This window comes from Thermothielavioides terrestris, chromosome 2, assembly GCF_000226115.1.
Source record: "Thermothielavioides terrestris NRRL 8126 chromosome 2, complete sequence".
NCBI classification, from domain to species: Eukaryota; Fungi; Ascomycota; class Sordariomycetes; order Sordariales; family Chaetomiaceae; genus Thermothielavioides; species Thermothielavioides terrestris.
This window is the reverse complement of record NC_016458.1, coordinates 6,480,818-6,502,169: the sequence shown is the minus strand read 5'-3', so window position 1 is coordinate 6,502,169 and position 21,352 is coordinate 6,480,818. Positions and strand designations below refer to the sequence as shown.

The window sequence follows — 21,352 nt, the reverse complement described above, 5'->3', positions numbered from 1 at the left end:
ATTTCTACAGAAAAAAAAAGGGAAAGGAAGTAGCAGATACCTTACAAGTTCCCACGGGGCGTAAAAGCTTGCGATGTTGTTGCTCGGTGAGCGCTGCAACTACGTCGGCGGCAGGCATAATAATGTGCAAGATCCATAAGCTCTGGTGGAGTCGGTGTTCTGGCTTCACTGTGTTGAGGTTCCTACTGTGTAAGGTAGTTTAGTTATCTTATCTCTTGTGGAGATCGCTTGCTCGGTTGGCTGGCAGCCCACGACAGGAAGCTGCCGGACCCATCTCCCGCTTGCCTGCCTACACCAGAGCTTGTGACCGTTTATCACAACGTCACCTAGGTCGCAATTCGAACCATGCTAGGAAAGCTTTGTTGAAAAGGCACATACTTCAGCATTGCTTCCTTTGCCGCGCCGACTGCTTGTAGATCCCCAAGGCGCATTTCGCGCCCTCACGCTGGTCTGACCGCCAACTGCCAGCCGCGGTGTTCGCAATCCAATACTCCGCCGGGACGAGCCTCAGACAAGATGTGCCACGCTGTGCCGATACTTTGCCGAAGGTAGCTGGAAGCTGAGATTAGCCCTGGCTGCGGAAACCGGCGAAGATGGGCCAGGGATTCTCCCTTGCTGCTCCCCGCGCGGGGTCCGCCAGCATCGACGTCCCCGAGCTCTCCGACTTGGTTTACGAACGCTCCGTCGGCACTGGCGGCTTCATGAAGAGCATCCGGGCGAGGCGACATGACGGCGTAGTGCTTGCCAAGGTTCTCATCAAGCCGTATCCCATGTCGCTGGACAAATACAAGCAGGAGATCATCCGTGAGCAAGCTGGTTCCCGATGCCGTGTGGCTGCCCTTCAGTGCTGATGTGGGTTTGTCCAGGCGAGCGGCGAGCCCTTGCTGATGTGCCGAACGCCCTGCCGTACCAACGAGTAGTCGAGACCGAAACGAACGGTTACCTTGTCCGCCAGTTCCTCTACAATTCTCTTTACGACCGCCTCAGTACCCGACCGTTCTTGGAGGACATCGAAAAGAAGTGGCTCGCGTTCCAGCTTCTATGCGCGCTCCGCGACTGCCACGCAAAAGGCGTCTACCACGGCGACATCAAGACCGAAAATATACTGGTGACCTCTTGGAACTGGCTCTATCTCTCCGACTTCTCCTCGTCCTTCAAGCGCGTCACGTTGCCCGAGGACAACCCAGCCGACTACTCCTACTTCTTCGACACCTCTGGCAAGAGAACCTGCTACATCGCTCCCGAGAGGTTCCTGCCGCCTGGCGAGGAACCCGATCCGAATGCGAAGGTGACATGGGCGATGGATATCTTCAGCGCCGGCTGCGTCATTGCCGAGCTGTTCCTCGAGACCCGCCTGTTCAGCCTGAGCCAGCTTTTCTCGTACCGGAAGGGGAAGGGAGACTATGATCCTTTCATCACGTACCTCAGCAAAATTCCGGACAAAGACCTTCGCGAGATGATCGCCCATATGATACAGCTGGATCCCCAAAAGCGGTACGCGGCGGAGCAGTACCTGGAGTTCTGGAAGGGCAAGGTGTTCCCGGAATACTTCTACAGCTTCCTGCACCAATACATGGAGCTGATCACCAACCCTTTATCTGGCCAGAACGCCTCCGCTGGGGCTGCGAGGAATCTTAGCGAGCCTGACCAACGGATCGAGCGGGTGTGGCTCGACTTTGACAAGATCTCTTACTTTCTTGGATACCAGGATGGCGGTCTTCGCGCTGAGCAGCGCCGTCTCTCCCCCAGGCTTGGGCTGGCCCACTTCCCCGTGCGGTTGAACATCCCGAATAATGAACACTACGTCTCGGCCGATAAGCAGCCGTCTGCCGACGATGGCACCCTCATCTTCTTGACCCTGGTTGTCTCGTCGCTTCGCAACACTGCGCATGCGTCCGCAAGGATCAAGGCATGCGATATATTGCTTGCTTTCGCCGAGCGGCTGACTGACGAAGCGAAGCTGGACCGCGTTCTTCCCTACCTCGTCGCCCTGCTAAAGGACAAATGCGACATGGTTGTGGTTTCCGCGGTTCGCGCCATCACCCAGCTTCTCGATCTCGTCAAGGTCATCACGCCGGTGAACTCGCAGATCTTTCTGGACTACATCATGCCGCGGATGGAATCACTGCTGCAGGACACGCAGCGTACGCCCAGTCCGCTTGTCCGCGCGACGTACGCCTCCTGTCTCGGGAAACTGGCCGTGACTGCGGACCGCTTCCTCGCCATGGCTGCGACGCTGCGAGCGGACGGATCCGCGGCCCTTGCCGATCCCGAGGTTGAGGCCGGGAACGAGCCAGAGGCGGCCTTCGGCGGGCTGTTTGACGGCGCTCGCCGGGAGCTGTCGGACGTATTCGAGTCCCAGACGAAGATTCTCATTGAGGACTCGGAGCCGTTTGTTCGGAGAGCGTTCCTCACCTCGGTACCCGATCTTTGCGTCTTCTTTGGCGCAGCGCAGGCTAACGACATCATCCTCACTCATCTAAACACGTATGTGAACGACCGCGACTGGATGCTGAAGTGCGCCTTCTTCGACACCATTGTGGGCATCTCAGCGTTTCTGGGAAGCAACACTTTAGAAAAGTTCATCCTGCCCCTCATGGTCCAGGCGATTACCGATCCAGAGGAGCATGTGGTACAGGGGGCGCTGCACTCCCTGGCAGAGCTGGCGAACCTGGGGCTCCTCACGAAGCAGACCTATCTCGAGCTTATCGGCATCACTGGGCGGTTCACCATGCACCCCAACGTCTGGATTCGTGAGTCGGCTGCCGACTTCATCTCGGCCGGTACGCGCTTCTTGAGTCCAGCCTATCTCCGAGTTCAGGTGCTTCCGCAGCTCGCACCCTATCTCAAGCCCCACCACATACCGGCTTTCGACGAGCTCAGCTTGCTCGAGGCCCTCCAGAAACCGCTATCTCGGTCGGTGTTCGACCAAGCCATGCTGTGGGCGTCCAAGACAGATAGAGGCGATTTCTGGAAGCCCTTCAGAAAACTTCGCGACGCCATTTCGGGGCCGATCTCATCCAGGCCAGCGGAGTCAAACCCGCAGCTGCTACTCAAGGCTTCGAGGAACGAGGAGGACGAGCAGTGGCTGAACAAGCTGCGAAACCTAGGCCTTGCCCCAGAGGACGAGCCCAAACTGCTCGCGCTCAGGGAGTTCATCTGGCGCTTAAGCCAGATCAAGACAAGGGACTCGACCGCGCAAGAGACAGCGAATACTGCAGTGCTCAACAGCATAATCCCGCTCCGTAGCCTCGGTATCAGACCCCAGACTGTCTTGTTCGACGAAGAGCCGCTGGCGAGCCCTGCGATAAACCCTGAGCAGGACACGAGCGCTCCACGGACGATCAGGGACGCCCTTCTCGACGCTTCCATGTCGATCGATGACCCTGTCGGCAAGAGGCGGCGAGCTGCCCTGAATAATCACCGCTCTCTGCTCGGCAGCAGGGACAACATGTCACCCACATCTGTGGACAGCAGACGCCCGCTGGAGGATGAGTTAACCGCCTCGCCGACAACGGCAAGACAAGGCGAAAGCTCGAGAGATACATCCAGACGGGCATCCGTCGTCCAAGGTAAAGCTCCCACATCATCACTGACGGACGAAAACGGCCCGGTCCAGGACGCTCCGTACGCCGCCAGAAGGGCCCTTCGGCATCAGTCAAGTGCAATCAGCCTCATGAACCGCAAAGACAGTGCCAAATCCGGGCCCGAGACTGGTACAACCGAGACAAATGCGTTCGGTGAGGTGGAGGGGCCGTTCAGCCAGGCTCCAATCCGGATCTCGTCTCATCCCGACACAGACTCGGCGCTAGCTCAGGCGAAAACGCGATTGCGAGCCAACCACACGTACACCGGGAATGACCCCAACATTCTCAAGATGCTGAACGCCATGTATGTCGACAACTACCCCCATGATCTTGTCGAGTACGGGCCCCTGGTCACGCCAGTTTCGCGCGACAAGTCCACCAGATCAGCGGCGTCCCAACAGGGAGCGGATGACAGGTGGCGACCCTCTGGAAAGCTTGTGGCCACGTTCTCCGAACACACCGGCGCTATCAACCGAATCGTCGTCTCTCCGGACCACCAGTTCTTCCTCACCGGCGGGGACGACGGGTGCGTCAAGGTCTGGGACACGGCACGGCTTGAACGGAACATCACTCACCGGTCGAGGCTTACGCACAAACACGCTGCGGGCGCCAGGGTGCTGGCGCTGTGCTTCATCGAGAACACGCACAGCTTTGTCAGCTGCGCCAGCGACGGTAGCGTTCACATAATCAAGGTCGAGACCGTGCTCAGCGGTGTCAATTTCCGCTACCCCCGGCTCCGCGTCCTGCGCGAGTACCAGCTCGTCGACGGCGAGTTCGCTGTGTGGTGCGAGCACTTCAAACAGGAATCCAACTCGGTCCTGGTTCTCGCCACGAACAAGTCCAACATCCTGGGCATCGACCTCCGGACCATGTCGCTCCTCTACAAACTCGAAAACCCCGTGCACCACGGGACGCCGACCTGCTTCTGCATCGACCGCAAGCGCAACTGGCTCTGCCTGGGCACGTCACACGGCGTGCTCGACCTCTGGGATCTGCGGTTCAAGATGCGGCTCAAGGGCTGGGGCGTGCCCGGCAAGGGCTCCATCTACCGGCTCTGCATCCACCCGTCCAAGGGCCGCGGCAAATGGGTCTGCGTGGCGGGCGGCACGGGGCAGGGCGAAGTGACCGTCTGGGACCTCGAGCGCACGCTCTGCCGCGAGATCTACCGCGTGGGCGGCAACAAGGAAGGACCGAAGGGCTACGAGGCGTGGGAGGTCGACGAGGACAAGCCCGAGAGCATGCTGGGCCGCTTCGCGACCAACATCGAGCCCTCCGCGGCCACGGGAAACGCCGACCGCGGCGTACGCGCCATGCTTGTTGGCACCGGCACCGGCACCGGCGGCGGCAGCGGCGCAGACGACCATTACTCGCAGCGCGACGTGCGCCACGCGTTCATCATCACGGCCGGCTCCGACAAGAAGCTCCGGTTCTGGGACCTCGCGCGCATCGAGAACAGCGTCGTGTTCAGCGGCCTGCAGCCCGACGAGGGCAGGCCGACCTTCACGGCGAGCCACCCCACGCCGTCGATGACGCTGAATACGGAGCGGTGGCCGAGGCCGGTCGGCTCGTCTTCGTCAGCGGCGGCTGCTGCTAACGGAGCGGGCACGCGCACTTCGGGCCGCGCGCCGGGGAGCCGGCCGCCCCGGTCGACGGTCATCTCGCTGCAGCAACAGCAGCTTCTGAAGAGCCACCTGGATGCGGTGACGGACGTGGCGCTGCTGGAGTCGCCCTATCCGATGTCGGTGTCGGCAGACCGCAGCGGGGTGGTGTTTGTCTTTCAGTGAGGGTCTTTAGTTACCTATGATGTCTCACATTCATAGTCACGCGTCGCATGGGTTTGTCTGAAGGGGTGTTGAGCTGGAAGGAAGGGGAGTTTGGGTGGCGATGGACATGGCGTGGTGGGAATTGGATTCTGGGTTTGGAAGTGGGTGGCTGATTTGGTTTAGTCTACTTGGGGTGTTAGCTAACTTAGCATTGACTTGATGCGCTTACCACAGTATGGACGAAGAGTGCAGGTGATATCTTCGCTCTCCTTCGCTTGGTGTGAGGTCGGAGTGGAATCGTAATGGCAAGGGTTAGGGTGGCGATAACCATGTGGCCCCACTTAGATATCACTTCAGCCTTGTGGAGCTTGATTGCTGCTGCGGGTCGCGCGACCTTCCTTGGAATGCCACTCCAAGAACCACACTCACTGGCGACCGCGACGGCTTGCCGCGACAGTGCCCGATAATTCAGCCCGTTCAGCGACCTGTAGCCGCTTCTTAGAAGTAGAGAAACACGATACAATAACCGATTCAGTTCGAATCGAATCAACAAACCAACCAACCCGAATAGCACACCCGACCCCGGCAAAGAGAACCGAAGCGAAAAGGAAGTTGAGCAGCTTCCCAAAATGAGGCTCACGGCAGACCTCATCAACAACTCCCTCTCCTACCTCAATCCGCTCAAGGAGCGGGAGATAGACCTCAGAGGTGCGTTTGAAAAGAGCAGATACTGCACATTGATCTATTCCAAGTCTGTCTGAGATGCCAGAAAAAAAGACAAGAAGACGGGTTTATCAACGATGTTGTTTATCCAATCGGTGTTGCGCCGCATACAGGACACAGAATACCCGCGATTGAGAACATGGGCGTTGCCGGTGTAAGTTCTTTTTATCGTCCTCTTTCCCCCCCCCCCCCCCCCCCCCCGAGAGCGACTTTCATGGCTAAAACCGCCTCGCCGCGCGTCGCGCCGCAGCCCCACGACGCCATCGACCTGACCGACAACGACATCCAGGTGCTGGGCAACTTCCCGCTGTCGCCGCGCGTGCGCACGCTGCTGCTCGCGCGCAACCGCATCTCCGCCATCCAGCCCACCCTGCCGGCCGCCCTGCCGAACCTGACCAACCTCGGGCTGGCCTCTAATAACCTCGCCGAGTTGGCCGACCTGGACATACTCGGCCGGTTCCCGCGCCTGACCCACCTCGTGCTGGTGGATAACCCGGTTACGAAGAAGGAGGTGCGATGCTTTTTTTATTCTTCTCACGGACGGGGAAGAGAGAGGACGAAGTGTGCTGATGTGAGGGCGACAACAGCATTATCGGTACTGGGTCCTCTGGCGGTGTCCCACCGTCCGGTTTCTCGATTACCAGAAGGTTAAGGATGCCGAGCGGCAGAAGGCAAGAGAGCTTTTTGGCTCGGCCGAGGCGCCGACCGAGTTGGCTTCGCGGGTGAGTTGGAAAACCCAGCCGACGCCCTTCCCGCGGAGGCGAGGCAGATTTGCTGATTTGAGGGGTGTTGCAGATCATGGGAATCAAGAGCAAGACATTTGACGTCGGCGCGGCGGGCGGCGCCGCCGCTGCGGGACAGACAAACAAGCTGTCGCGGCTCAAGCTTACGGATAAGGAGCGCAAGAAGCTGCAGGACATGATCAAGAAGGCCAACAGCCTGGAGGAGATCATCAGGCTGGAGAAGGCGCTGAACGAGGGACGGCTGCCGCCGGGGATCATGGTGGGGGACGCAATGGAGGAGTAAAAGGGGTGAGGTAGGGACCCGGGGAAAAACCCGGGAGGGAATTATCTCTTGGGATCTTGGGAGGGGAAAATGAGTGCTCGGGTGTCTAGAGTACAGGCTGCGGGCTTACACGAGCCGAGACGGGGCGGTTTTGGGCACTGGGTGTACGAGAGCATCGGGAAAACAAGGAGCCGCTTTGTATGTGATTTGTACCGGGAAACAAGATACCTGATGAAAACAAAACATGGTGCGTGACAACTAACCCGCCATGTCTACATCTTCATCATCGTTTGCCCGCTGCGCCTGCCTCATCTCCAGCTCCAACTGATCGCTGGGGTCCGCCGCGTCCGAGGACAGCACCCTGCTCCGCGAGAGGCCGTTCGCTGCTGCCGGGGGAGCGTTGCCGTTCACCGTGGGCTTCGCCCTCTTGCCGTTTGGCATGGCGTCAGACGGGCGCTCGTCCGCCGCAGCCGCGCCCTCGGGAACCTTCTCGCCGGTGACCCTGGCGCGCGCGGCGGCGGCCTTGCCCTTGATCTCCCTGTACGTGGTCGTCTTGGGCACGACGTCCTCGAGAAACTCGAGGTTCTCCTGGTGGGCCGCGGCGTTTGCTGTTTTGCAACGTCGAGTTGAGCGGACAAATCCCACCCGTGGGAGGCGGGAACGCAAGGGTCGGGGAGCTAGCTTACCGATGTCCTTGTATTGGATGTTCCGGCGCGGCTTGCGCTCGAGCTTGGTCATGTTCTGTGCCTCGCTGGTGAGGTACTGGACGAACATCTCCTGGGGGGAGAGGGGTAGTGTCAGTCACGGTCACGACAGGGTACGTAGGGGTTTAAGAGATCCGGCCAGGCCGGCTGGGACTTGCCGTTGCCAGAGTGATGACAAAAGCGGCATTGTTGGAGCAGACGGTGATGTCGGGGTCGACCGCGATGATCTTCTTGACCCTTGTGACTAGGCTTGGGTCAGCGAGGTGCGCAGTCAAGGAAGGAAGGCAATGACACTCACGCGGCAGCTGGGTTTGGCCTGTTACCTCCTTCCTGGGAGGAATTGCTGTGGTGTTGTACGGCATTGCGAAGGATGGGGGCAGATGTAGAAGTTGGTGGGGAGATGGGTTTTCCGTCAAATTGTGACGAGTTACGTCGAACTTAAACAATCGGGAGGCGAGGGATATGTACTGTGTGTGGGATGAAGCGAATGAAGCTGTCGAACCTATGACAGGAGGCGTCCACTTAAGTGGACGCGTGAGAGCGCGAGCCACTGCTACTTACACAAGAGCCCCACAAGACCCCTGCCGGCCCAGGATTTGGCAAGGCTGTAACCAGCCCGTCTCTGGCTTGCCCTGGGCCCTTTCAGCCTGCTGCGGGCGGCGTCAGCCTTGCTTCTTTAGCGCTGATGCATCCACCTCAACATCCCCGCCCTCCCGGTCGATTTGAATTCCCTTCGTGCCGACTCGCATCCTGCGCAATCCTCCCCCGCCAATGCCGCGCAGATAGGCGCCATCACCGAACGGCGGCCACGCGGCGCCATGAATTTCCAATCGCGGCCGTCCTCGCTCTCGATGGTCCCGCACGCTGTGCGACGGCCGTCAGTGAGCTCGCGGCTTTCGTCGGCCGTGTCCATCGCCGAGCGCGGCGAGACCCAGGATGGAGGGGGCATTGCAGCCCAGCACCAGATAGAGGAGGAAATTGCCAAGATCAAACGCTACGAGGTTCGCTTCTCAATGTCCATTCCTTCTGTTTGCGGCCCGAGCAGCTCCGGCGGCTGACCAGCCTCTTTCCCTTCCCAGGACTTCACTACCATCGGTAGCCTCCCCCGCCTTCCCTCGCTGTCGCATAGTTGCCTCGTCGCATGACCGAACACGGTGGCTAATGCGAAGAAAGACTGGGTTCAGGATGCCGCGCGTGAGCAGTTGCGAAGAAAAGCGCGGAGGAAACGGCAGGCCGGTCTCTATGGGGCTGGCCGGTCCGACTGGCGCCAAAGGATCCTCGAGGCCTACGACGCTGCCCAGGGCTGGATCGTCGTGACCATCATCGGCGCTGCCATCGGCCTCAACGCGGCCTTCCTCAATATCATCACTGAGTGGTTAGCCGACATCAAGCTCGGCTACTGCACCACCCGCTTCTACCTGAACGAAGACTTCTGCTGCTGGGGGGAGGACAACGGTACGGCGCTGCCCCGCGGTTCTGGTTCGGGCTTGTCATGAGGAGGGGTGTTGACTCTCGCTTGTAGGCTGTCCTGACTGGCATCGCTGGACCGGCCTGGAGCCCGTCAACTATGTGGTGTACATCGTCTTCGCGGTTGGTTCCCCCTTGACAGCCCATGTTGTGGTGCCTGCGCTGACCCGCTCTGGGATCCAGACCCTCTTCGCCTTCACCGCCGCCACGCTCGTCAAAGCCTACGCCCCCTACGCTGCAGGCTCCGGCATTTCCGAGATCAAGTGCATCATCGCCGGTTTCGTCATGAAGGGTTTTCTCGGACTGTGGACCCTGATCATTAAGTCCCTGGCTCTGCCGCTTGCCATCGCGTCTGGGTTGTCGGTCGGGAAAGAAGGGCCCAGCGTCCATTATGCCGTATGCACCGGAAACGTCATCTCGAGGCTCTTCGACAAGTACCGTCGAAACGCCTCCAAGACCCGCGAGGTTCTCAGTGCCTGCGCCGCCGCCGGCGTTGCCGTGGCCTTCGGCAGCCCCATCGGAGGCGTCCTCTTCTCTCTCGAAGAGATGTCGAGCTACTTCCCCCTGAAGACCCTGTGGCGCAGCTACTTCTGTGCCCTCGTGGCGACAGCCGTGCTCGCTGCTATGAATCCCTTCCGGACCGGCCAGTTGGTCATGTTCCAAGTTAAGTACGACCGGTCGTGGCACTTCTTTGAGGTCGTATTCTACATCATAATCGGCATCTTTGGCGGCTTATACGGCGCCTTCGTCATGAAGTGGAACCTCCGGGCGCAGGCCTTTCGCAAAAAGTACCTGGCCAACTACGCCGTCTTGGAGGCAACCCTGCTGGCTGTCGCCACCGCCGTTGTCTGCTATCCGAACGCATTTTTGAGGATCGAAATGACAGAGAGCATGAAGGTCCTCTTCCGGGAGTGCGAGGGCGCCGAGGACTACCACGGGCTTTGCGAGCCCGAGCACCGCCTCGGGAATGTCATTTCTCTTATTCTGGCCACCATCATCCGCATATTCTTCGTCATCATATCATACGGCTGCAAAGTCCCGGCCGGCATCTTCGTGCCTTCCATGGCCATAGGCGCCTCGTTTGGACGCACCGTCGGAATCATCGTACAGGCCATCCACGAGGCATACCCGGGGAGCGTCTTCTTCTCCTCCTGCGCACCGGACGTCCCCTGCATTACGCCCGGAACCTATGCCTTCCTAGGCGCCGCAGCGGCCCTCAGCGGCATCATGCACATCACCGTCTCCGTCGTCGTCATCATGTTCGAACTCACCGGTGCGCTCACCTACATCCTCCCGACCATGATTGTCGTCGGCGTCACCAAGGCCGTCAGCGAGCTGTTCGGTAAGGGCGGCATAGCCGACCGCATGATCTGGTTCAGCGGCTTCCCCTACCTCGACCACAAGGAAGAGCACAACTTCGGCGTCCCCGTCTCGCACGCCATGATCACCGACGTTGTTTCCATCCCCTCGACCGGCATGACCCTCAAGGCAGTCGAACGCCTGCTCACGAAAGACAACTACCAAGGCTTCCCCATCGTCGAAGACGAAACCTCCAAGATCCTCCTCGGCTACATCGGCCGCACCGAGCTCCGCTACGCCGTCGACCGCGCCAAGCGCGAGCGCGCCCTCAGCCCGCTGGCGAAATGCACCTTTGCCGCCTCCCGCAACCCAGTCACACCCACCAGCGCCATCCCAGCCACCACTCCGGTAATCCAACCCTCCTCCTCCTCCTCCTTCGCATCCCCGCCGCCGTCCGCCTCCCCGCTCGACTACGCCGCCTCCGCCTCCGCCACAGTCGACTTCACGCCCTACGTCGACACGACCCCGCTGACCGCCCACCCGCGCCTGCCGCTCGAGACGGTCATGGAGCTCTTCCGCAAGATCGGCCCGCGCGTCATCCTCGTCGAGCACCGCGGCCGCCTCGCGGGGCTCGTCACCGTCAAGGACTGCCTCAAGTACCAGATCAAGGCCGAGGCGGCCGAGCACCAGCACCAGCTCCAGCTCCAGCAGCAGGGCGGTCACGAGGCGGACCTGCGCAGCCGTCGCCGCCACCGCCGCGCCGCCGAGGAGGAGGGCGACGAGCGCGTGTGGGGCATGATCAAGGCCGCGGCCGGGTGGGTGTCGGATACGGTCGGGCGGGTGAGCGGCGGGCGGATCAGGCTACGGGATTCGTGGGAGGGGGAGGCGAGGGAGAGGGACGCGTTGCGGTGGCGGGGCAACAACAACGGGGCTGGTGGTGGGAATGGGAATGTGGGGATATTGGATGGGACGGAGGAGGTCGCGACTGAGGAGGGCGGGTTGGAGTTGGAGACTAGATGAGATGATGGGGGCGATAGTTACAGGAAAGCTTGTCTCTCTGGGTTTTTGTTAGTTTGGTATTGGGGAGACAGTTTGAATCGCGGCTGGTATGTTTGAGCCGTGAAATATACTACACTTTCGCGAGAGAGTCTAAGTGAACAGGAAAATCACGGTTGGACAGATAGAAAGCTGGCAAGGTGCTGGTCAAAAGTACTCATTACTGCAAGCACAGCAGCGTGCCAGCACTACACTATGTTCGGCGGCCGGAACCGAGCAGGAAGGGAAGGCGGTTGCTTGGCTTTCTTGGCTTTTCTGACGGTGGGCTTTTGCTTTTCTGATTCCTGCAGGGTAGTTAGTAAGGCAGATCTCGGAATAGAAACGCTCAGCCCGAATCGGTTCTCCAGCGTCTTGGGAAGAGCCCTGGGCTATCTGGCCGCCATTGTCGAACGACCAACGTAGTTGCCGGATTAGAAAGGGGCTTATCGGAGGTCGAGTTGCGCAGAGCAGCTTAGTGTCGGTAGATATCGGAAGTCTGCAGGCGTGTAACGCACGCCGGATCCTAGGGGAGGGGGCACCCTCCGTCGGGTGCAAGCACCGGGATGTGCAGCCAGCACTTGGTAGAGGTCGAGAACTTGAGTTTGTTGCAAGGTAATGTTGTTGCCGTGGGCCACGTATTCCTCACACGGCAAAATCCAAGTTGTAATAAGGGATCGGGTGGTCCCTGGAAGGTCTGCCGCTGTTATGCGATGTCGACGATGCCCGTCTCGGACCAAAGCCGAGTTGGTGCAATTCTTGGCCGTCGCCAGCGCTGCGAAATGCAGTTTCTCTTATCCAACGTTGAACACCGGATGGGATCCGGGCTCTGATTCTGAGGTCGACAATCCAGGTCACATGGCTGCGGAGCGCAGGTGACCCACAACCCGAGATCGGTGGGAACCGGCGCCGTAGTGCCGCACAACACGGGAACAATCTGCCCACCCTGGGCACAACCATGGCCCAGGCGGAACCCCCGTTTGACACCGCCATTTCCAACCGTCATCCTCCTCTCCATGACCATCCAGACATCTTGCCTCTGATTCACAAGGCTCGGCGGTCCAACAAGCAACCATCAAGTCCTTCAATCATCACGACCCCAATAGCAATAGCTCAACAACGTGACTGATTGAGACCTTCGGCAGCTATCGGCTGCGTAGTTCCGAACGCGGGGTCCACCAGCAAGTAGCGCCATCGGAGAGGCCTCAGCCGGGTGCACGTATTCTGTGCTTTCTCATCTGCCCCCGCAACACACAGCAACGATCGACATGGCTGTTGGCGTCACCCAGAGCTCTCTGGCCTCCACGGCGGGGTGCTCGCAAGGGTTCGCTTGCCGCGCCGTTGCTGACACGAACCGGTTTGATGACCTCGTCCTCGCCCTCAAGGAGGCGCTGGGGCCATCATCGGGCCTCACGTCCGACGACGTCGATGTCGACCATCTTCGCCGACTGATGCGCGAATATGACTCACGCCCGACGGAGTGGTCGAGGTTCGCCATGGGCGACGAGAGCCGGGGATACACCAGGAACCTGGTCGACGAAGGGAACGGGAAAAGCAACTTGGTAGGTTGGCACGATAGACAGTAACCCGCAGTGCTGTCCTTTGTTTACTTTACCCCTGAGCCCTTCTCCTGACTGAGACGAAAACAGTTGGTTCTCGTATGGACTCCCGGCAAGGGCAGCCCAATCCACGACCACGGCAATGCGCACTGCCTGATGAAAATCCTGCGGGGCAATCTGACCGAGACCAGATATGCCTTCCCAGAAGACGGGGCGGAGGGGCCTATGCGCGTGATTTCGGAGAGAGTACACAAGGAAAATGAGGTGGCATACATGGCGGACGAGCTGGGGGTGCATCGCGTGACGAATCAGGGCAGCGACTTCGCCGTGTCCCTCCATCTGTACACTCCGCCCAACGTTGCCAGGGGCGGATGCCACATCTTCAATGCCGAGACGGGCAAGAAGAGCCACGTCAAGAACTGCGGATACTACTCCGCGTACGGGAAGAAGCTGTAAGGGGGGATGGGATGAGAGACGAGCAGGGAGGAATTGGGCCAGGGAGAGTTCGGCGTTTCGTGTCTCCGCCAGCACTGCCAGCGGACTTTTGAGGGTGTGGATGTTTGGTATTGGGCGTCGCAAGCAATTGAGAATGATTACTTCCCTTTGCCAGGAGCGTTTGCTGGAGTCCGGAGTCTCACGAGCCTTGGGCTGCCTTCGCTGCACGAGTCCTGCGATTCGGCGATCCGCGAGTTTGCCCAAAGCGGAAACGGGGCCAAGGACGCGGACTTCCGCCGTCGTTCCACCGTAATCGTCGGCTTGGCCGCATATCGTCATAACAAAAACCACAAAATCTGTGACAACGGCGGCCACAGATCTCTCAAGAGCAGGAAAAGCAGCAGCAGGGAAGAAAACAGAGGAAAAGGTGAGGAAAGAGGCCCGTCATTCATCGTCTTCAGACTCGGACTGAACGATTACTGCCCGCGCCATACCAATTTTGGACTAGTGACGATTGCGCCATCTTGAGCCAATGAATTGCGCTGCGGTTCGCGCACACCAGCTGCTAATCACGTGACATGACACGTGATAGATAGGCACCTCTTGAGCTCCAAGTTTTGTGGAGTTATGCTCGGATAAATGCGTGTTCCGTTCATTCAGTTTTTGTGGGCGCCAGCCTGCGCTTGAACGAATTACACTACGCAGTAATCCGTACCGAGACGACCCTCTTAAAAACACTACACAGATTTTTTAGAACCACTACACAGCTGTAGGTGGTCTGTGCGCCCCCCCAAAAAAACATTCCACGCCAAGCTTTTCCTACAGAACAACCGAGAAGTTATATTGCCTACCTTGACCGCCTTCTACATTAAGTGCCAACGCGAGAGACAATGTCTCCACTTTGCACTTAGCTACGGTAGTCACGTGGCTTTTCTTATCGATAAGAAACTTCTCGTGTTGGCACCTCGGTAGGATGGAACTTCCATTGCACTCGCCTTTGCATAAGTCCTCTCTTTTCGCCTTTGCAAAAGTCCTCTCTTTCAAGTGACACGGCGATTGACCATTGGGATCTTTCAAGCTTTTTCTCCTGCGATTCCTGTGGTGACATGTCAGCCGGGGCGTAGGGTGACTGCTCGCTGCAAGATTTTGGGGGGGGGGCGCACGGACCACCCCTGGCTGTGTAGTGGTTCTAAAAAAATCCGTGTAGTGTTTTTAAGAGGGTCGGTACCGAGAAACAAATGTTCGTTGTGGCAAGAAGCTGTTGTGGTTCCCAGCTTTCACTTGACTTGTCTCGGAATGTTTGCCAGTTTGCTGTCGTGCAATGTAACATCTTCCGTGTGCTCGGTTCCTTCCCGCTCGGACCCGATCGACTCCTCACAAGATAACTAAGGTAGCTGTTTCATCAGACGAAAGGTCTCGACCTGATCCAATCGCAGCTGCAAATCCTCTGTCCCACGTGGAAGATGGAGTCCTGGAATTATTGGCGCCGAACACGATCGGACGACCGGAGGCACTTTAAAGTGCACTCCACCCGCGATGCGCCAGTGCTTTGGTTGCCAAACACCGGAACCACGTTTTACACTATGTAGCGTAGTGTACAGAGAACGTTGCTCCACGTGCCACACGGCGCCCTCCAGCGAGCACATCTGCTTGTTTGACCTTTTTGCAGCTTGCCCAGCTTGCTGCACAAGTGTCCATGCAGATAGCCGAGACGCGGGCTAGTGTAATATGTAGTGTATACGCCGTAAGCAGGGCTTAATGTAACCAATCCGGCGATGGCCGGCCTCCCCCGGACTTCCTGGGTCAGTCAAACTCAAACCTGCAGCTTCCACAGGGGCTTCCAGAACCGCCAAGTTCCATTGGACAATCAATCCTGTCAATTGAAAATCGGTAGACGTTAAAGAGGTCCCGCCAAGACTAATTTCGGCCAATTGTCGGCTATGTTTTTACAGCGTTTTTACGTAGCCCCGATCGCCAAGGCGTTTACACTATCGCCAAGGCGTTTACTCCATCGCCAAGGGTTAGTTCGCCGAGGGTACGGAGGGCGGCGCTAGCCCCCGCTAGTTAGGGTTTAGGTTATAGTTAGGGTGCAGGTTATCCTTGTTTTCTTTTTTTTCGATTTGGTTGAAGTTTCGTAGAGTTGTTGTTGCGAGTCTTTGCGATTTTGTCTTGTCGATGATGTTGCTCTGTTGCTCGAAGTCGTAGCTGCCCCGTTTACCCTTGGCGATTTGTAATTACTTGTATGCGGCAGTCTCCGAAATTAGTCTTGGCGGGACCTCTTTAACGACGACCTGAAAATCCCCTCCGATCAAACGTCTAGATCGAGTGCTCAAGTGGGGTAGCGAGAGATGCCATGGATCCTTCCTCCGTGCGCTACACTACTGTGTACGCTAGTGTACGGAATACTTTGTATCTTTTCGCTGACGGACATCCCATCCCAAAACGGGCAGCCGCTGGGATGTTGTCTCATGGCGCCCTGGGGCACAGCAGAGCCCGCGTGTTTCGAAGGATTGGTGGGCATCAAAGCCGCGCCGCATGACTTCCACAGTACGAGACCGCCCAGGCCCTCATCGATCGTGCTGGCGCCAACTGGCATTCGGCTGGATGCAGCCTTGGGGCTAGATTGCTTGCTCAAAGCGTCTGGAATGCGGAATGCCTCCGTTGTGTACGGTGTAGGTGAGCTGCTGCCACATGCACAGCAGTCTTTTTGTCCTGATAAGCTCTTCTCGGCCCTTCTCAGACCTCGCTCCACCGAGAGTTGTTGATCTCGACTGGTGCTGTGGAGTCAACATCAGCCGAGGTTTTCACTCCTTTTCCCCCTTTCCAGCCATCTCGTGTCACCGATGAAGGGGCGAAAGGATGTGCGCCTGCTGAGCAACCTGTTGTTGAGTGTTCACCACCATGGCGGACAGCGACGGTTCCCATCCCCTGGACAAAGAGAGCGACGATCTCGTCCCGCTCCCAGCCGCTCACCGTCGAGGACTCGCCGTAATCTCGGCCCTCGCCTGTCTCTCGGTCGCCTCTTCTACCGCTGTGCTGCTGTATCTCACCGTCAAGCTCGTGCGATGGCACTGGAGGAACCGGGTGCGTCGGAAGGCCACCGAGGCATCGGCAGCTCCGGCCGTTGACCTGTCCTTGGGTCTCTCCGAGCACCATCTGATGGGCGACGATACCAAACACGACCTGCCTCCGGCTCCGAAGAAGGCACAAATTAACCAATTCGTGGTGCTGATCTACAACCTCCTGCTGGCCGATATCCACCAGTCAGCCGCCTTCTTGTCCAACACCGTCTGGCTCTCGCGCGACGGCATCTATGTCCGGACCTCGGCGTGCTGGGCCCAGGGGTGGCTGGTGTCGACCGGCGACCTGGCGTCCAGCCTGTTTATTACCGCCATCGCGGTGCACACGTACCTGGCCGTAGTGCGCAAGTACACGCCCCCGCAGTGTGCTGTCTACATCACCGTGGTGGGCTTGTGGGTGTTCAACTATCTCATCGCCGCCCTCGGGGTAGCCATAACGAGAAATGGGAGAGACACGGGGGGCTACTTTGTCCGGGCGGCTGCATGGGTACGTCCTAACCTGCCTTTACCCCCCTCTCCATGCCTCCCCAGGAGGAGAGGAAAAGAGTATCTATCAAGACCCAAAGCCCGTCCCTCTCCCTGCTGACTGCTCTTCTAGTGTTGGGTCAACATCCGCTACGAGAACCTGCGCCTCTACCTGCACTATCTCTGGATCTTCATCGCACTCGCCATCACCATCATCTTGTACACGCTCATCTTCCTTTCCCTCCGCCGCAGGTCCACGCGTCCGCCTCCGTCTGTCTCCGATTCTCGCACCAACATCCACGAACACCCGCCCCCACTCTCGGCCTCCTCCAGCAACACCAAAACGCCAGGCCCACCAACCACCACCACGATCACTACCACCACCACCGCTCTTGAGCCCCTCCCGGATGGCACCACCCTCGCCGACAACGCCATCATCATCAACAGCAGCAACAGCAACACCAGCAGCACCGAGGGCCACCACAAAGCCTTCCTGCTGTACCCGCTCATCTACCTGCTCTGCACGGCGCCGCTCGCGCTGGGCCGCATCGCCACCATGGCCGGCGCCGACGTGCCCATCGCCTACTTCTGCGCCGCCGGCGCCCTCATCACCAGCAACGGCTGGCTCGACGTGCTGCTGTGGGGCGCCACCCGCCACCGCCTGCTCTTCGGCGCCGACGTCGACTTCCCCGACGACGGCGACGCCCTCGCCACCTTCGCCTTCATGCGCACCCCGCACGAGCGCCGATGGGGGAATATGGTCTGGGTCGAAGGGGGTGGTGGTGGTGATGGCGGCGGCGGCAAGCGGGCGAGCGGTGGGGTTGGCCGTGGTATGGGGGGAAGGGGCGATGGTAGCGGGAGAGGGGGCCCGGAAGAGGCGGTTGGGCTGGGGAGGTGGTTCAAGAGGAGGATGGGATGGCGGCCGTTGGGGTTTGGAGGAGGGGGAGGAGGAGGAGGAGATCGTGGTGCTGCGGGCGGAGGGCGTGGTGTGCCAAACAGCGGCAGAGAGGAGCGGGGTGCCGGCGGCGAGGACGGGTTGGCGATCCAGATGGATACGGTTACTACCGTTGTGGTTGAGCCGGCCGGGCCGGAGGGGACCGCATGGTATCGCCGGAGGGGCGGGCACGCCGCGCATGGCTCTACGGGCGTGGATGCTCGGGTGTACGATACGGACTCGGGGACTGATGATAGACTTGGGAAGGAGATCAGTTGACACCGACTGTGGGATAGGAGGAGTGTTCTTAGAGGGTTGGGCGTTGCCCGGAGTTTTGGGGTTTGCTTCGGGTTTAAGGGGTTCGAGGGGGTAGCGAACTTTGGTTCTTGTTCCCATTCAAACAAATTTCCGCGGGTCTTGTTTTGCTGGGTGCTGGGTGTTCGAGTTGAACCCGCTGGCGATGCTGGCTTGGTAGGTTGTGCTGTTTGCTGTTGACTTGACCTCCAGAGTCTAAACTCCAGTCAAGGAGTTAACGGGGCGCAGGATGTGCGAGAAATGCCTCGAGGAAAGCGACAAGCGCTACCCGGCCTCGCTCGACACCGTGCTGGCCATGACGCCATTCTCTACTGGCTCACCGAGTCCTTCAACCGCGCCATGTTGGAATACCGAGCGCTTGCGGGGACGGTCGGCGGGCCCGTCACAGTCTTCCCCACTTCCCCGGCCACGCCGTTTGGATCCTCGGCGTTCCCCGGCGAGATCTCCGCCCCTCCGCGGGCTTGGGCCGAGCAATTGATTACGAACCTTGTGTTTTACAAGCCCCACGAGCGAGCAAGTCGTCCACACCTGCCGTGCGTGGTACGAGGGTAGCATTGAAAAGGGTTGTTGTTGTTGACGTGTGCGGCAGGGCGGACACTTCGCGCCGAACGGCACTGACTCAGTGCACGACAAGCTGTACCTGGTGCGGATAGATTGTCGGCCGTCCTGCGGCACGGCCTTAGTCGAGCAGCCATCGCAGGTCGAAGACTGCAAAAACATAACTGGCGGTGTAGACTGCGCCACAGAACTGCTTGGGCAGGCGGTATTGTTGAAAGTGAGGAGCAGCATCGTAAAAGAAATCCAAGAGGACGAGACGAGACGACCGAGCGAATGCGCTGCTTGTGGTGGATTGGCTTCCATTGCTGCCGGGGCTGCCCAAGGTACGAAATAGTGTAGCTCCTGCCCCGTCCTGACCAGTAGGTACCGCCGTCGCCCATTGTCGCCCGTTCGCGTTGCAATCTGCGCCGCGAGACTACCTGCATGGCGATTATCGGATGCATTCCTGGTGGATTGCAAGGATCCAAAATGACCATTGCTGCGCTCACTCACGTCGATCCGCCAAGACACCAAAACACGGCGCAGCATCGAAAAGTGGGCCCCCGACTCCGGCTCCGCTCCGAGCTGTGGGGCGGCCGGACGGCCCGGAAGGTAAGTTAAGGTATTCCGTATGTACCACCTAGTTTAGGACGGAGATCAATCACGGATCGATCTTTGTCCAAGAAAATGCCCTTGCAGCCGGGCGACTCGGCCGGCAGGGCTTCTATGACACCCGCCTGGTCTCCACGTCGGCCGGTCTGGCCCGTTCTCGATACCATTGCCTGATCAGCAAGTTGCATGCCTGATGGGCTCCACATAAATCATCCGCGCAGTGGCATGTTTCACGGCTGTGTTCTCCCGTGATATGGCTGAATGAGCGACCCCATTAGAAAAACAACCCCTTTTCATTAGAAAAACAACCCCTAAGGGTGGTCCGTGCGTCCCCCAAAAAAATCTTGCAGCGCGCATCGCTACTGGTCGACTATAATAGCTGAATGTCCCCAGATCGCCTCTTATCGATAAGAGAATCCACGTGACCTGCACCCCACTCTTGACAGGGAAGGCGGTTAAGGTAGGCAGTATTCCAGTGCACTCGCCTACAATTTTGCAGCTTTGCGCCTAGTTCTATACCCTCTCGCAGAACAGTACTCCTAGCAGTCATCCGCGGAGTCACACTTTTCTATTAAATCTGCATTTTCTAGTTCTCAACACTAGCAGTATCGTCGATTTTAGCTCAGCCGCATGGAAGGTGATGATGCGCGCTGCAAGATTTTTGTGGGGGACGCACGGACCACCCTTAGGGTTTGTTTTTCTAATGAAAAGGATTGTTTTTCTAATGGGGTCGCTGAATGAGCGAAACGACAGGGCTCGACACAGTAGGCAGGGCAAGCTTGGGCCCCATGAGTGGGGGTTGAGTCGTCTAATATGAAACACAACTATGCCAGGTTGGGGGGGTCGTACAACATGGGTCTAGTAAGCCTGTTAGGGCCGTAACAGTATATTCGCCTAAATATAATCGTTTAAGTATATTTTAAAGCTTTGTATATAGCCGTAGACAGTATTGGGTGACTATGTAATACTGAGCTAGGCATATTCTGCTGTGCTTTCCTAAGCGTGTCTATCCAATATAGCATCTAGTAGCTACAGTGTCTACTCGATATAGTGTTGTTCTATCAACAGTATAATAGATGTGTATAACTATTGTCCTAGCCAGTCAGTGTTGCTACGAAAAGTATATAGCGCTAGACTTCCTTTGTAGCGCTAGACTTCCTCTGTGCTATAAAACACTATATTTTGCTGACAGTAGACTATAGATCTAAATACGCTTTTTTAACTAGACAAGCCTATTTTCTACTACTATAAAATACGCTACTAACTCTATTGTATATACACTATTATATTGCTTAATCTCGATACTATTATATAAACTACAATTGTCTTCTATCTAGTCTAAGCTGTTGCAATGCATCTAGTCTAAGACTAGCCTTGTCGCAATATAGCTATGATCCTAGGCGAACAGTCTAAGGCCTAGACATTGCCACTTCCTATAACTACGCCCTTTCGTATCGCTATACTCCCCTAATTTATAGCGGTATAGCAGATAGTCTCCGATAATGTCGATCTGTCTACCTACTATGATATATAATAGATAGCGATCAGCGTTATTTACTGACTTAGCTATATTAATGTGTAAAGGCTTGAGTGGGTATAACGTTGCCTATACGGAGGCAATCCTATGTAATATATTGTTAGCTTATAGCAAACGAGGCGGAATGAGGTGGGACGTACACTGACTAGTTAGCTAACGACGACTATTATTATCAATAATCTTAAGCGTATAGGCTATAGTGTTGAGGTTTTAGTGTTGAGTTTTTCGAGTATACGAATTTGGTTTAGATAAATTAAACGATCTAGGCTCCGCTATTTTAATAGTGCCTAGATTTCGA

General features: G+C 57.8%; 7 protein-coding genes across 7 annotated transcripts; 6 read left to right on the top strand and 1 right to left on the bottom strand.

Annotated features, from left to right (window-relative positions):
• The first annotated feature begins 307 nt into the window (after nucleotides 1–307).
• THITE_2114911 (uncharacterized protein) lies at nucleotides 308–5,728 on the top strand. Its single transcript, XM_003652950.1, has 2 exons — nucleotides 308–804; nucleotides 867–5,728. The coding sequence occupies exons 1-2, from the start codon at nucleotides 594–596 to the stop codon at nucleotides 5,369–5,371; spliced, it is 4,716 nt and encodes a 1,571-aa protein (XP_003652998.1). The 5' UTR covers nucleotides 308–593; the 3' UTR covers nucleotides 5,372–5,728.
• Nucleotides 5,729–5,737: 9 nt separating this feature from the next.
• On the top strand, nucleotides 5,738–7,292 carry THITE_2114908 (uncharacterized protein). Its single transcript, XM_003652949.1, has 5 exons — nucleotides 5,738–6,058; nucleotides 6,187–6,227; nucleotides 6,324–6,584; nucleotides 6,661–6,795; nucleotides 6,869–7,292. Exons 1-5 carry the CDS (start codon nucleotides 5,980–5,982, stop codon nucleotides 7,097–7,099), a joined length of 747 nt encoding a protein of 248 aa, XP_003652997.1. The 5' UTR covers nucleotides 5,738–5,979; the 3' UTR covers nucleotides 7,100–7,292.
• A 44-nt stretch (nucleotides 7,293–7,336) lies between these two features.
• Nucleotides 7,337–8,278, bottom strand: THITE_2095566 (uncharacterized protein; the record flags this gene model as incomplete). Its single annotated transcript, XM_003652948.1, has 4 exons — nucleotides 8,081–8,278; nucleotides 7,941–8,026; nucleotides 7,765–7,855; nucleotides 7,337–7,686 (listed from the first exon to the last, which is right to left on the bottom strand). Exons 1-4 carry the CDS (start codon nucleotides 8,142–8,144, stop codon nucleotides 7,337–7,339), a joined length of 591 nt encoding a protein of 196 aa, XP_003652996.1. The 5' UTR covers nucleotides 8,145–8,278.
• Nucleotides 8,279–8,600: 322 nt separating this feature from the next.
• Nucleotides 8,601–11,568, top strand: THITE_118760 (uncharacterized protein; the record flags this gene model as incomplete). Its single annotated transcript, XM_003652947.1, has 3 exons — nucleotides 8,601–8,783; nucleotides 8,967–9,237; nucleotides 9,428–11,568. The coding sequence occupies 3 exons, from the start codon at nucleotides 8,601–8,603 to the stop codon at nucleotides 11,566–11,568; spliced, it is 2,595 nt and encodes an 864-aa protein (XP_003652995.1).
• Nucleotides 11,569–12,810: 1,242 nt separating this feature from the next.
• On the top strand, nucleotides 12,811–14,002 carry THITE_2114893 (uncharacterized protein). Its single transcript, XM_003652946.1, has 2 exons — nucleotides 12,811–13,142; nucleotides 13,230–14,002. Exons 1-2 carry the CDS (start codon nucleotides 12,849–12,851, stop codon nucleotides 13,593–13,595), a joined length of 660 nt encoding a protein of 219 aa, XP_003652994.1. The 5' UTR covers nucleotides 12,811–12,848; the 3' UTR covers nucleotides 13,596–14,002.
• A 2,321-nt stretch (nucleotides 14,003–16,323) lies between these two features.
• Nucleotides 16,324–18,583, top strand: THITE_2114891 (uncharacterized protein). Its single transcript, XM_003652945.1, has 2 exons — nucleotides 16,324–17,141; nucleotides 17,253–18,583. Exons 1-2 carry the CDS (start codon nucleotides 16,476–16,478, stop codon nucleotides 18,330–18,332), a joined length of 1,746 nt encoding a protein of 581 aa, XP_003652993.1. The 5' UTR covers nucleotides 16,324–16,475; the 3' UTR covers nucleotides 18,333–18,583.
• Nucleotides 18,584–18,608: 25 nt separating this feature from the next.
• THITE_151837 (uncharacterized protein) lies at nucleotides 18,609–19,711 on the top strand (the record flags this gene model as incomplete). Its single annotated transcript, XM_003652944.1, has 4 exons — nucleotides 18,609–18,908; nucleotides 18,958–19,011; nucleotides 19,452–19,517; nucleotides 19,625–19,711. 4 exons carry the CDS (start codon nucleotides 18,609–18,611, stop codon nucleotides 19,709–19,711), a joined length of 507 nt encoding a protein of 168 aa, XP_003652992.1.
• Nucleotides 19,712–21,352: the final 1,641 nt, after the last annotated feature.

What these genes read in the sequence shown, in the direction of transcription:
- THITE_2114911 (XM_003652950.1), top strand. Translation starts at nt 594, where the DNA reads ATGGGCCAGGGATTCTCCCTTGCTGCTCCCCGCGCGGGGTCCGCCAGC. An exon ending in ATACAAGCAGGAGATCATCC is followed by an intron (nt 805 to 866) that starts GTGAGCAAGCTG and finishes GGGTTTGTCCAG; the next exon opens with GCGAGCGGCGAGCCCTTGCT.
- THITE_2114908 (XM_003652949.1), top strand. Translation starts at nt 5,980, where the DNA reads ATGAGGCTCACGGCAGACCTCATCAACAACTCCCTCTCCTACCTCAAT. An exon ending in ACCCGGTTACGAAGAAGGAG is followed by an intron (nt 6,585 to 6,660) that starts GTGCGATGCTTT and finishes GGGCGACAACAG; the next exon opens with CATTATCGGTACTGGGTCCT. An exon ending in CGACCGAGTTGGCTTCGCGG is followed by an intron (nt 6,796 to 6,868) that starts GTGAGTTGGAAA and finishes GGGGTGTTGCAG; the next exon opens with ATCATGGGAATCAAGAGCAA.
- THITE_2114893 (XM_003652946.1), top strand. Translation starts at nt 12,849, where the DNA reads ATGGCTGTTGGCGTCACCCAGAGCTCTCTGGCCTCCACGGCGGGGTGC. An exon ending in GGAACGGGAAAAGCAACTTG is followed by an intron (nt 13,143 to 13,229) that starts GTAGGTTGGCAC and finishes AGACGAAAACAG; the next exon opens with TTGGTTCTCGTATGGACTCC.
- THITE_2114891 (XM_003652945.1), top strand. Translation starts at nt 16,476, where the DNA reads ATGGCGGACAGCGACGGTTCCCATCCCCTGGACAAAGAGAGCGACGAT. An exon ending in TTGTCCGGGCGGCTGCATGG is followed by an intron (nt 17,142 to 17,252) that starts GTACGTCCTAAC and finishes CTGCTCTTCTAG; the next exon opens with TGTTGGGTCAACATCCGCTA.